The sequence below is a fragment of the Sus scrofa genome, chromosome 5 (genome assembly GCF_000003025.6).
Source record: "Sus scrofa isolate TJ Tabasco breed Duroc chromosome 5, Sscrofa11.1, whole genome shotgun sequence".
In the NCBI taxonomy this organism is placed as follows: domain Eukaryota; kingdom Metazoa; phylum Chordata; class Mammalia; order Artiodactyla; family Suidae; genus Sus; species Sus scrofa.
The window spans coordinates 67,671,706-67,686,468 of NC_010447.5; the positions used below are offsets into that span (position 1 = coordinate 67,671,706).

The 14,763-nt window shown below is 40.1% G+C and overlaps 1 protein-coding gene across 1 annotated transcript in view; it reads right to left on the reverse strand.

Annotated features, from left to right (window-relative positions):
* Positions 1 to 14,763, reverse strand: part of KDM5A (lysine demethylase 5A) — an 87,353-nt gene that overhangs the window by 42,915 nt on the left and 29,675 nt on the right. The window contains exons 10-14 of the mRNA XM_021092486.1: positions 14,553 to 14,711; positions 10,061 to 10,242; positions 8,008 to 8,170; positions 6,270 to 6,389; positions 2,880 to 3,074 (exon numbers count right to left, since the gene is read on the reverse strand). Coding sequence (XP_020948145.1) covers positions 2,880 to 3,074; positions 6,270 to 6,389; positions 8,008 to 8,170; positions 10,061 to 10,242; positions 14,553 to 14,711 — 819 coding nt within the window. The remainder of the gene's footprint in view (positions 1 to 2,879; positions 3,075 to 6,269; positions 6,390 to 8,007; positions 8,171 to 10,060; positions 10,243 to 14,552; positions 14,712 to 14,763) is intronic.

Below are 14,763 nucleotides of genomic sequence, written 5' to 3' on the forward strand. Positions count from 1 at the left end.
ATCTAAATATATAGAGAGCCTATTATTTGAAATAAATTGTTTAGAAATACAAACTCAGTACTTTTGTGATTATACAAACTGAAAATGTTGTTTTCAAGAAAATTCTGATTTTATTCAAAGGAAAACAGACTTCTACTACATTCTACCATCTGGGCTATGTCAAAAAAAGTGTCATCTCAATATGTCCACTGGTCCTGGTTATTAAGTTACTTGGTTACTCTTAAGTTATTGGTTACTAAGTCAGCTTAAACCAATTAAGCTAAGCAGAAGATCTCAAATTAATACTCTCCTAAATGGATTTATACTCTAAGTGACACAAATAAGAAAATAAACTTTGAACCATACCTCTCTCTACATACAAAAGTTAACCTGAAAAAGATCATGTACCTAAATGTAAGAGCTAAAACTTTATGAAACTTCTGGAAAACAGAGAAAATCTTTGTGACCCAAGGTTAGAAAAGACTTCTTAGACATAACCAAAAGCACAAGCCATAAAAGAAAAAACTGATAAACTGAGTTTCATAAAAATGAAGAACTTCTGTTCTTCAAAAAGACACTTATGAAAAGGAAAAGATAAGCCATATGGACTGGAAGAAAATACTTTCAAACCTGATAAAGAACTGTATCCAGAATATAGCAAGAACTCACAAATTGAAGAGGAAAATAACCCAATTTTTTAAGTTGGGTAAAAGATCTGAACAGAATCTTCCCTCAAAGACAGACAGGCAGCAAACAGGCACACTAGAAGGTACCCAGTATCATCAAAACCACAATGAAATACTACCACAAATGTATTCGAGTAACTAGAGGTAAAAAAACCACCTGGGAGTTCCCGTTGTGGCACAACAGAAATATCTGACTAGGAACCATGAGGTTGCGGGTTGGATCCCTGGCCTCGCTCAGCAGGTTAAGGATCCAGTGTTGTCATGAGCTGTGGTGTAGGTCGCAGACACGGCTCGGATCTGGCATGGCTGTGGCATAGGCCAGCAACTGTAGCTCTGATTAGACCCCTACCCTGGAAACCTCCACATGCTGCAGGTGCAGCCCTAAAAAGACAAAAGACCAAAAAAAAAAAAAAAGACCACCTGTGCCAAGAGTCAGTGCAAGTGCAGAACAAACAGAACTCTCTCACACTGCTAGTGGAAATATAAAATGGTACAACTGCTGTGGAATACAATTTAGCAGGTTTTTTTTAACCAAAAAATTAAACACACTCAACACATACCATATGACCCAGCCACTGCACTCTTACTACTTACCCAAGAGAAAAGAAAGCATTTGTCAATATAAAAACTTGTACAAAAATGTTTAGAGCGGCTTGAACCACAACAAGCAAAAACTGGAAACAATTAAAATGTCCAGTCACAAGTGAATGGATAAACAAACTGCGGTATATATATCCACACAATGAAATACCACTTAGCAATTAAAAAAAACCAATACATGTAACACGGATGAATCTCAAAGTAATTACGCTAAATGAGAGAAGCTAGACCAAAAAAAGTATAAATTGCATAAATCGATTTAGATAAAACACTTTTTAAAAAAGTCAAGTAAAGAAAGTAGATTAATGTTTTCCTGATAAGAGTGGGAGGAGCAGAAAGATGGAACAAGAAGGAAGGATCATTAAGAGGCATAAGGAAACCTTTCTTTCATCTTTTTTTTTTTTTTTGGCTTTTTAGGGCCGCACTTGCAGCATATGGAAGTTCCCAGGCTAGGGGTTGAATCGGAGCTACAGCTGCCGGCCTACACCACAGCCACAGCAACGCCTGGTCCAAGCCGCATCTGTGACTATACCACAGCTCACAGCAATGCTGGATCCTCAACCCACTAAGCAAGGCCAGGGATCAAACACACATCCTCATGGATACTCGTCGGATTAGTTTCCACTGCACCATGACAGAAACTCCCCTTCATCCTTTTTTTAAGAATGAAGTATAGCTGATAATCTTATATAAGTTACAGATGTACAGTATTATCTTGACTGTGACTAAGTCTCATGGGTATACAGCCACACTTATATATTATACACTATAAACATGTATTATACCTCAGCAAAGCTGTTTAAAAAATAGGAACAGAATAGCCAGGTAAATAAAGTAGGGCTATACACAAGCAGGAGGGAGCATAGGAGTGAGGCTAGCTCTATAGGGACGGTTAGGGAAAATGGGTCAATATGTGGCTGAAGACATGGGTTTATTCTTCTTATTTATTTTCCATTTCAATGATAAATGTTTAGTTTATCCTAAGCATTCAAAATCATAACAGTTTTTCTATCCTGCTTACTCATTAAAATACTAAGAATGAGGTGAAAGAAAGATTGACTCTGACAGCCTACAATCACCAGGAACACAGTTTTATTCAATTACAAAGCCGAGAAAGAAGTATTTGAATTTTCTTGCTTAAAGAAACAATACTATATGTAGGAGATTTTGTTTTTGTTGTTGTTGTTGGCCTCCCCCACAGCATGCAGAAGTTCCTGGGCCAGGGATCAAACCTGCACCATAGCAGCAGCTGTAGCCATAGCAGTGACAATGCCAGATCCTTAACCCACTAGGCCACCAGGGAACTCCCTGTTGGAAATTTTTTAGAATAAATATATACTTAACCAACTATAACGGAAAAAATAAAAATCATTTTAAAAAATTTTTAAACTAAACTAAATAAATAAAATAAATATGTTACCTAAAAAATTCTACCTGATAGGATTGCATTTTTCAAAATCTGGAAATCTCGATGACATCAAGATTTCTCAAAGTTTTCAACTTGAAGAAACCAAAATGGCCAAGTACAAAGGTATGAAATTGTCTCTGAAGGTGCAATTTTTAGTCTATTCCTTGAGCAATATCACATACAAGAAATGTGCTCAGCAAACTCACCATCTGCACAACAGACTCCCTTAAGCGTGTCTCCTCTTCAGTCATGAGCGTCAATTCCTTGCACACCATGGCAGCCAGCCCCACGTCCAGGCACTCTGGATCTGCTGCCATCTTGAAAATCAGCTCCTCATGTGAGAAGACGCAATGGCGTCTCAGCCGCCGGTAATGATTGACACACTGACGTCCAATAGGCAACTGAAAACAAGACAAGATTCTCCCATTTAATTACTTGCTTAAACACACTCCAAACAGAACAAAACCACTACTTACGCCCAAGATCCTCTCTTTTTTATCATAAGGAACAGAATAACAACATCCATTTGAACATAAGCAATAACTGTAAATATTAAACCTTTATAACCTAGCAAGAATTTCAAAGGCCCTCCCTTAAGGGAGATGTTGAGCTTCTGGTCTAAGCTGCTAATTTTCTATCTATGTACCTCAAAAGGCATGAATTCTCTGATATATAAAGAGGCAGCAAACTCTTTTAGACCTAACATGAGACTGCCCTTATTGGAAAAAGAAAAAAATTCCTCAGGCTAAAAAGGGTTAATTGGACATATTCAGCATTGATGTGTCCACAGAACAAAAAACAGATGTTATTAGAGGAAGGGAGAGGGAAGGGAAAAAAGTCATTTTCATGGACTGAGTTCATTTTTTAACAAGGACTAAAGCAAAAGACAATGTGGATTACAGCATCTAGAATTTTTTTTTTTTTTTTTTTTTTTTGTCTTTTTAGGACCACACCCAGGGCATATGGAAGTTTCAAGGCTAGGGGTTCAATTGGAGCTGTAGCTTCTGGCCTACACCATAGCTTACAGCAACACCAGATCCTTAACCCACTAAGCAAGGCCAGGGATCAAACCTGCATTCTCATGGATGCTAGTCAGTTCGTTCCCGTTGAGCCACAACGGGAACTCCCTACTTTTCATTTACATTAAGCCCTTCTAAAGAGTATCAAGGGCTTTTATTTTATATCATCTCACTTGTTTGAGGTTATTAATGAATCTTAAGATGCTTATATAGTAGGTAAAAAAACTTAAGACCAGTGATATTTCTGCCCAAGACTAAACATCAATAATCAGGAGCACAAAAGGCAGAAACCATTTCTAACTTATCTCTGAATCACCTCCATTTCCCACCCAAAGAACAAGCAAATCACAAACACTTAATAAGTGTTCACTGAGCTTTTATTTTTTTATTTTTATTTATTTCTTTTTTGTCCTTTCTAGGGCCACTCCCGTGGCTATGGAGGTTCCCAGGCTAGGGGTCTAATCAGAGCTGTTGCCACCAGCCTACACCACAGCCACAGCAACTCGGGATCCGAGCCACGTCTGCCACCTACACCACAGCTCACGGCAACGCCAGATTCTTAACCCTCTGAGCAAGGCCAGGGATCGAACCCGAAACCTCATGGTTCCTAGTCGGATTGGTTAACCACTGCACCACAACAGGAACTCCCTCACTGAGCTTTTAAAGTAGAGCTCAAGCCTAAGGCAAAGTCCTAAGTCTTGCTCCTGCTGCTTTCTAATAAGAAGTTTAGAATTACCAGGTTCAGGGAAAAAAAAAAAAAAGACCAGGTCGAATAAGATTGTTCATTATACAATTTCATTCATTAGCTAAGGAAAACAGTATGGTTAATCATAAAACAAAATTAAGTTAACAAATTAAGGTGCCCAGAGAAAACATAAGATCCAATATCACTAAAGAATATTATCTCCCCCCTAAATGCTAGGAGAGGTGACCAAAAAAAGCAGCATGACTAAAGGAAAAATAAAGTCAAAGAGTGTAAATCTGCACTCTTTTTCCCACCAACATGATGTAAAAATAACTAATTACTTTTTGATATCGACCTCATTTAAAAGCAAAGAGTAATCACTGGCAATATCATCTACACAAAAGTACAGCCCATAGAGATTTCAATATTATAGCTACTCTTTAAAATAATTTTTTAAGTAAGAATACAGAGGGAGTTCCCGTCATGGTACAGCAGAAATGAATCCGACTAAGAACCATGAGGTTTCGGGTTCAACCCCTGGCCTCATTCAGTAGGTTAAGGATCCAGCATTGCCATGAGCTGTGGTGTAGGTCTCAGACTCGGCTTGGATCTGGTGTTGTTGTGGCTCTGGCGTAGGCCGGCAGCAACAGCTCCGATTAGATCCCTAGCCTGGGAACCTCCACATGCCTTGGGTGCCCCCCACCCCCCCAAAAAAACAGAAAGAAAGAATACAGAAAACATAAAAAGGCAGGAAGAATAAAATCACCTAATTGTCTATAAGAAAGAAAATAATAAAGGGATATTTTAAGATAAAACTCGGCACTGAGTATTTTAAAATAAAAATCAGAGATAGGAGTTCCCGTCGTGGCGCAGTGGTTAACGAATCCGACTAGGAACCATGAGGTGGCGGGTTCGGTCCCTGCCCTTGCTCAGTGGGTTAAGGATCCGGCGTTGCCGTGAGCTGTGGTGTAGGTTGCAGATGCGGCTGAGATCTGGCGTCATTGTGGCTCTGGCGCAGGCCAGCGGCTTCAGCTCCGATTGGACCCCTAACCTGGGAACCTCCATATGCTGAGGGAGCAGCCTTCAAAAGAAAGAAAGAAAGAGGGAAAGGATCCGGCGTTGCCGTGAGCTGTGGTGTAGGTTGCAGACGTGGTCCGGCATTGCCGTGAGCTGTGGTGTAGGTTGCAGACGCGGCTCGGATCACGCGAGGCCAGTGGCTACAGCTCCGATTCAACCCCTAGCCTGGGAACCTCCATATGCCGCGGGAGCGGCCCAAGAAACAGCAACAACAACAACAAAAAGACAAAAAAAAAAAAAATCAGAGATACATATTTGTAAATTTGGTACAATTGATTCTTAAGAAGATCTGGTCACCTTTTTGAAATCCAGAAGTGCTCAGAGAAAGCAAAGACTAGAGGAACTACATTCTCTCAGAAAAGGAAGATTCAGAAAATATCAATTTCTGGAGTTCCACTCACAGCTCAGCACTAACAAACCCAACTAGTATCCATGAGGATTCATTCAGATTCAATCCCTGGCCTCGCTCAGTGGGTTAAGGACCTGGTGCTGCCAGGAGCTATGGTGTAGGCTGGCAGCTGCAGCTTCAATTTGACTCCTAGCCTGGGAACCTCCATATGCCACAGGTGCAGCCCTAAAAAGAGAAAATAAGTAAATAAATAAATAATCAATTTCCCATTTAAAATTTAAACAGAAAGGGAAAAAAATGGATGAGAAACCTTCCAAATAAAAACTACCCAGACCTTTCTAAACTGCCGCAGACATTCCATTCTGTAATGGAATATTCCTGAGCCCTCCCTTTCCCACTAAGCAGTTAGGATGCATTTTTCGGGGGCATCAGCAAACGTACAACAGCCATGTGCTATAGAACAGACCCAGTCAGCAGTACAGAAGTTCACAGCTTCAGCAAAGTTGTAGCCCTGGTTGAATCCTGAGTGATAAGCTCGAGGAAACGTCACAACAAACTCTCCGGCACACTGATTGGTCCTGTACACCTAAATGCAAATTGGGAACAAGGGTACAAAACAAAAGAAAAACAACAAAAGAGGGAGACAGATTTTATTAGTTTCAGCAGCATTTTTTTTAACTTGAAAACAATAAAGCATTAAGAGACACATACCAGGAAAATAATATCAGAGTTTAAGAGCAGCCAGTTTTGGAGTTCCCATCGTGGCTCAGCGGAAACAAATCTGCCTAGCATTCATGAGGACACAGGTTCAATCCCTGACCTCGTTCAGTGGGTTAAGGATCTGGCATTGCCACGAGCTGCGGTGTAGGTCACAGACTTGGCTCAGATCTGGTGTTGCTATGGCTGTGGTGTAGCCAGCAGCTACAGCTTTGCATCCCTAGCTTGGGAACCTCCATATGCTGCAGGTGCAGCCCTAAAAAGACCAAAAAAAAAAAAAAAAAAAAAAGAGCAGCCAATTTTCTCTTCGTAACAGTCACTGATAAATTATAGTAATTCATGACAAGAATTCACAGCCAAAAGAAATTTTCATGGAAAAAATGTTACTCTTACTGGGCTACTAGTTTCCTAACAATAAGAGAATTTTTCTTTTATTCCTTTCATTCTTGTGTTGCAAATACTGGGAAGGGAAGAAATATCATCCTACTTTTTGGATAATTTTTTGGAAACTAAATGATTAGCTTGTATGCCATATAGAAAGATCCTCTGAATCAGTTTCCCTGAATCTTTGTTTTATAATACTATGTTTTTCAGAAAACCTCAGATTCTACATAAATTCACTCTTTAAAGACAAAATAACATTACTAACACTCAATCTTTCTCATTAAGGTAATGGTGACTATTTGATTGTAAATTAGAAACATTAACTTTATGCTTTATCAAGTGTTACTAGCTTAAATAACCATTTTTAAAACTAAGTTTAAAAGTAGAAAAGGTATTCCTTGTATATTTCTACTTCATTATCTCATGTGAAAAAAAGCTGTAAAATCTTCATATGAGGAGTTCCCGTCGTGGCGCAGTGGTTAACGAATCGACTAGGAACCATGAGGTTGCGGGTTCGGTCCCTGCCCTTGCTCAGTGGGTTAACGATCCGGCGTTGCCGTGAGCTGTGGTGTAGGTTGCAGACGCGGCTCGGATCCCGCGTTGCTGTGGCTCTGGCGTAGGCCAGTGGCTACAGCTCCGATTCGACCCCTAGCCTGGGAACCTCCATATGCCGAGGGAGCAGCCCAAAGAAATAGCAAAAAGACAAAAAAAAAAAAAAAAAAAAAATCTTCATATGAAATGTGGAATAGAATCACCACAAAGATAAGCACTAGTTATTAGAACTACCACTTAAAATACTGGTACTATGGTTAAATGAAGATATTAAAGATATGAGATTTTTATTAAAACCAGGATATAATGGTTTAGTGAAAACAAAAGGCTAATTTGATAGGATGCTATATATAAAGTATGATTGATACTTTACAACACCTTACTCCTAACCAAATAAATGTTGTTCCCTTCAGAATATAAATTCTAATGTGGCTAGAAGATGACATGATCTTTTACTTCCCATTACTTTTATTACCATGTTCTGTGACTCTAACAAAAAGTATACAAAACTTTACATTACAAACACTGAAGGGAGAGGCAAAAAGACTCACAGGCACACCATGCTCCATTAGCACATTCGGGTTCATGATGGTGACTAACTGATGCAGGAGATCAGGCTGGGATTCAAATAACTCAGGGGCCAGCTCCCTCATCACCTCCTCCAGTTGTTCTGCAGCATGAGATGGGACACCATACCATGTCTTTGGCTCCCCCCTAGCAAAAGAAATAGCTGTTTAGCTAGGTAGAGCATGGTGCCAATGAGGCCAGGGTCTCTGATTCAAATCCACTAGGTTATAATTAATGGCCATAGATGATATGCCCCAAATCCTAGCAACCATCTCAAAATGTGTGTGCGTAATAGGAAGTAAGACAGAGCATGTGGACCGGTGGATACATACTCATCACTATAGAAAAGTAATTCAAAGCACATGAACTCTTTTAGAGAAGTAAATAGCATCTCCAAATAGGACAGACACTTTATGAAAAATCAACACTGTTCCAAAGGATACTGACACACCACCTGGTTCACAGGCTCAATGGACATTCCAATTGTCCTCACGATGATCAAAGTAAAGCCAATGCTCTTTACAACACTTCTATATAACTGTGCTGAGCTCAATTTCACTAAGGAAAGAAACTGTTGAAATCTCAAAGTTGTATCTATTAATCTTAAGAATCTTAACACCTGGCATCATCACTACACTAGTCCATTATGGACTAGAGTTTATTTTTAATACTAAGTTGTACTTCAAAGAAGTGGATTTAATTAGTCATGCTATTTATAGACCAGCTGAATTTCTTAGCCCTAATGTGGTAGTGCAGTCTCTAATGGAAACTTCCTCTCGGTGACTGAAAATGTTGTGTCTTTGCTGGCCAATACAGGGGTCCCTAGTCACATGTGACAAGAAAGCACTTAAAATGTGGTTAATGCAACTGAGGAAGTAAATTTTAATTTTACTTAATCTTAACTAACTGAAACAGCCACATGTGGCTAGTAGCTATACTACATAGCACAGCAATGAAGCAGACAAAGAGAATCAGAGTTTTCTGATGCATATGTGATCTGAGCAGTATCTTTCAAATAAAGAGAAAAATATCATTTGGTTAAGATGAGAATACTAGACAAGGAACTGAGTAAGTACATAAAAGCTGTAGGTGAGATACAAAAAAAAAAAAAATCAGCACAAAAATATAATGAATACACATGTAACATAGACATTGTTAGGGAAAATGTTATTAAAAAGGGAAAAAGAAAATTTCAAATACTGAAAGTTAGATCTTAAGTATATGAACTTTAAATATCCTACCTTGCACATCAAAAGATAACCAAAGTACAGAGTTCCTGCCTTGGTTCAGTGGAAACGAACCTGACTAGCATCCATGAGGACACAGGTTCGATCCCTGGCCTTGCTCAGTGGGTTAAGGATCTGGCACTTCCATGAGCTATGGTGTAGGTTGCAGACGAGGTGCTGATCCAGTGTTGCTGTGGCTGTGGCATTGGCTCCATAGCCTGGGAACCTCCATATGCCGTGGATTCAGCCCTAAAAAGACAAAAGACAAAAAAAAAGACAACCAAAGTAACTGTCACGTATGCTAAACAAGTATCTTTTGGTCTAAAAGCTGAGGCTCTGCTGTCTGCACATACTTAAGAAGGAGAGTGAGATGCTGTATGCTGAGACTTCTACACAGCACATTATCTACTTTGAGGTAGGTAGTACTTTAAAGTCAGCTCTCCCGGAGTTCCCGTCGTGGCGCAGTGGTTAACGAATCTGACTAGGAACCATGAGGTTGCGGGTTCAGTCCCTGCCCTTGCTCAGTGGGTCAACGATCCAGAGTTGCCGTGAGCTGTGGTGTAGGTTGCAGACTCGGCTCGGATCCCGAGTTGCTGTGGCCCTGGCGTAGGCCAGTGGCTACAGCTCCAATTCGACGCCTAGCCTGGGAACCTCCATACGCCACAGGAGCGGCCCAAAGAAATAGCAAAAAGACAAAATAAATAAATAAATAAATAAAATAAAGTCAGCTCTCCCTAATATATCACCTGACATCATCACACTTTTAAAAAGGTCACTAAATACGCATGCTGCTAATAAAGACTATACATACCAGTGCAAGTAGTTGATAGAGTAACTCCAATGATCTTCTATGTGCCAGCAAAAGGAAGAGAAACACATTCCCACATAAAGCCATGGCACCTTCATACCAGAGATGTCTACATTGATATGTGCAAGAACAGACTGCTCTAGAACGGGCATGTTATTCAAGTTCCAACCAGAGAGTGCATATTCCTATAAAAGAAAAAAATGTAAATGAGAGATCAGAAATGACAAGTACCCAATAGAAATCTCAAGGGAGGGAATTCCCTGGTGGCTTAGCAGTTAAGGACTCAGCACTGGATCTCTGGCCTGGTAACTTCTCCATGCCATAGGCACAGCCCAAAAGAAAAAAAAAGAAAAAAAAAATCTCAAAGGAGTTTTCACAAAAGTAAAAATTTTATAATTATAATAATCTACCATAGAATCCATGCTCTTTGCTCCCTACATGTATACAGCTGACATTCAGATTTCCCTTTAATTATTTCAGACACCTCTGGTTTACTCTCAAACACATAAGGCTTTTTATTACCCCCCCCACCCCACCTGCTATAGCTTACCAGTAAAATACCATGAGACTCATTTTAATAGGTGGCTATCATAGTTCTAATTTATCCCTAATAGCATAATTTCCCAAAAATGTTTATAACTATTTTCCTTTATTTTTTCTTTTTTTTTAGGGCCACACCTACAGCATACAGAAGTTCCCAGGCTAGGGATTAAATTGGAGCTGCAGCTGCCAGCCTATGCCACAGTCACAGCAATGCCAGATCTGAGCCACATCTGTGATCTACACCATAGCTCATGGCAACCCCAGATCCCTAACCCAATGAGTGAGGCCATGGATCAAAGCTCCATCCCCATGGATACTAGTTGAGTTCGTTTCTGCTGAGCCACAATGGGAATTCCAAATGGCTTTTTTTTTTAATTTTTTTTTAATTTTTTAAAAAACTTTATCGCTATACTTACAGAATGGTGTCAGATAATGTGAAGACAAAACGTAAGATAGACAATCCTGAATATGCGGCTTCACTGAAAATTATATACAACACTAAAAAAATGTTTTGGGAGTTGCTTTTGTGACTCAGCGGTAATGAACCTAACTAGTAGCCCTGAGGACGCAGGTACAATCCCTGGCCTCACTCAGTGGATTAAGGATCCAGCAATGCCCTAAGCCGTGGTATAGGTCACAGATGCGGCTCGGATCTGGTGTTGCTGTGGTTGTGATGTAGGCCAGCAGCTGCAGCTCCAATTTGACCAATGGCCTGGGAACTTCCATATGCTGCAACCCCAAAAAGACAAAAATAAAATAAAATCTGTTTCATAGATGAACTCAGGAGGACAAAGAAAACAAACCCAGGATGAAAAAGGAAAGATGCTGTATGTGTTTTCATAGAGGCTTCTAACTGAATATAAGCTATGGATAGATATTTCAAACACCCACGTCTGAAGCCACATGCAGCAGAGACTTAAAAGTGCGATCATCCTTGTGGAGAGCAGTTCTTCAAAGTGGGGCCTAAGGAACGCAAGCTTACCTCAGGGTATCTGCAAAGCCAAACTATTTTCATAATAATGCTAAGATATTATTTGCCCTTTTTCCTTCTCTTCTATAGGAGTGTAATGTGAATTTTCCAGAGGATACATGATGTGATATTGCAACAGACTGAATGCAAAATACTCAAAAGAATTCAACTGCCTTCATTAGAAAGTTAATAACTGCTGAACCTAGATGTCAGGCCAGGAGGGAGGGAGGAAGGGAAGTCCATTATTATGTTTATTTTTATACACAGAAAATTTCTAAAATACAGAATTTAAAAATAAAACCTTCATAAGAAGTCAGCTAGTGACAAAGCTGAAGAGAGAATCTGTGAACTAGAAGATAGATTCGAACATATCATTCACAATGCAGCACAAAGATAAGAAAATATAAAAGTGTAGATAAAAGTCACAGAGGTTAGAAGAAATTCCAACAAAGGTTTAAGCAGGAATTCCAATAAGGAATAATTAAAGACATATGATTCCTACTCTCATCAGGCTTAATAAAAAAAGAGGCTTTCAAAACAATACACTCGAGGAGTTCCCAATGTGGCACAGTGGGTTAAGGACCTGCAGCAGCTCAGGTTGCTGTGGAAACATGGGTTTGACTCCTAGCCAAGTGCAATGGGTTAAGGATGGGGCATTGTTACAGCTGTGGCTCAGATTCAATCTCTGGTCTGGGAACTTTCACATGCAGCAGGTGTAGCCAATAAATAACTATTACTCAATATGCTTTTTGGGTAGTATTTATTGATACTACTCTGTGCTGTTGTCCACTGGCTAGCTGAAAAAATACTGAATCTAGATGAAGAAACAAGGCCTGCATACAAAAAAGTTCCAAGATAAGGCAACATTCAACTCCAAATACAGATACAAGAGTAAATTATATAATTCTTTAGAAGACAACAAAATAGTCATCATTGTGGCTCTAGATCATTAAGATAAGGAAAAGGAAGAACCTGAGCAGAGCTTCGAAGAATTGGTCTGGCAGGTAAAGTGACAGATGGAACAGTCATACTCAAAAAAAAAAAAAAAAAAAAAAAAACAGAAAATAAGACCAGAAAAGATCAGATTTTTAATCTTAAATTTCAGACTAAGAAAGTTGGATGTTATTCTATATTCAAAAGGGAAATAAAATATGCTGAAAAGTGAAATAATATGATAAATATCTTAAATATTCTTAAGCTTCTAATATGGAAAATTTCAAACAAAAATAGACAGAATTGCAAAATGAACACCCAAAGACCCACTAACCTTAAAATTTTAAGAAAAAGCAATATATGAGAGACTGCAGAGAGTAGCAGTGTGCAGAAAACAGTTACTTTAACATAGCAAACCTAACACAGCTAACATTCCAAAGGCCCAGTTAAAAGTCTGGCCTTTGGCTGGCATCTGGAAACCTGCACGGTGAACAGTTCCCTATGGTGACACAGAGTGGCTCACAGTGCCGAGACCGCATAATGTGGTTTATGCAACCTGCTCTCCTTCTGGAAGTCTGGTATGTTGCAATGAGTTAGGCAGAGGGTGCCTATGTCGCCCTCAATTATAAACCTTGAGGGAGTTCCCACCATGGCTCAGCAGAAACTAATCTGACTAGGATCTATGAGCACACAGATTTGATCCCTGGCCTCACTCAGTGGGTTAAGGATCTGGCCTTGCCGTGAGCTGTGGTGTAGGTCCCAGATGCCACTCAGATCTGACATTGCTACGGCTGTGATGTAGGCCAGAGGCTACAGCTGATTTGACCCCTAGCCTGGGAACCCCCATATGCTGCAGGGCAGCCCTAAAAAGATTAATTAATTAATTTAGAAAATGTTAAAACCTCGAGCAGTGGGTCTCTAAGAGCCTCCCTGGTAAGCAACACTTCACACATGGTATTGATTCTATAGTTTTTTTTTTTTTTTTTTTTTGGTCATCCTGCAACATATGCAGCTCCCAGGCCAGAGGTGAGATCCAAGCCACAACTGCAGCGAAACTGGATCTTTTAACCCCATGTGCCAGACCAGGAGTCGAACCTGCATTCTAATGCTGCAGAAACACCACTGAGCCAGTTGTGCCACAGCGAGACCTCTATAGTTTAAATGAATAGTTGAAAACCTTCCTGCTGAGGTGTTGAAGGAAACTTCATTATGGACCTACCATTATGTTTTGTTTGTTTTTTGCTTTTTAGGGCTGAACCTGCAACAGATGGAAGTTCCCAGGCTAGGGGTCAAATCAGAGCTACAGATGCTGGCCTACACCACAGCCACAGCAATGCAGGATCCAAGCCATGTTTGCAATCACAGCTCACGGTAATGCCAGATCCTTAACCCACTGAGTGAGGCCAGGGATCGAACCCACATCCTCATGGATACTAGTTGGGTTCTTAACCCACTGAACCACAACAGCAGCTCCCTATTTTTTTTTAAACTTAAATCACTTCTAGATTTTTCTTCTTATGGCCACACCTGCAGCATATGGAAGTTCCTGGGTCAGGGGCTGAATCACAGCTACAGCTGGGGCCTATGCCACAGCAACACCAGATCCAGGCTGCAGCTGTTCCACCCAGTTCATGGCAACACTGGGTCCTTAATCCACTGGGTAAGGCCAGGAATCAAAGCCACATTCTCATGGAGACAATGTAGGGTCCTTAACCAACTGAGCCAAGCCGTGTCTGCAACCTATACCCAGCTCACGGCAACGCCAAATCCTTAGCCCACTGAGCAAAGCTAGGGATCGAACCCACAACCTCATGGTTCCTAGTCGGAGTCATTTCCACTGTGCCACAACAGGAACTCCCAAAAATTAAATAATTTTTTAAGGTACTTTGAACTTTTTTTTTAATAACAGAAGACTATTTTTACTGTCCAAATCCTACATATTTAATATTTAAAAGAATGTAGTCCCTTAAGACTAAGGAAAGGCAGTGTCTATGCAAAGGCTGAACCAGACTGGGCTAAGAAGTTTGGACACTACTATATGCTCTGCACCTCTTCTTCCGGCAGCATCTTTCTCCGACCGTCCTTTACAGGAAATCCACTTCCAAAGTCTTTTGAGGAGATATCAGCTCCATACTCCACAATAACATCTTCTTCAATGCTACTCACCAGCCGCCAGAATTCCTTCTCTACTAGCTCTGTGGGAACCATCTAGACAGAGAAAACAAATTACAGATTACCAACTCACTATAACCACTATAAC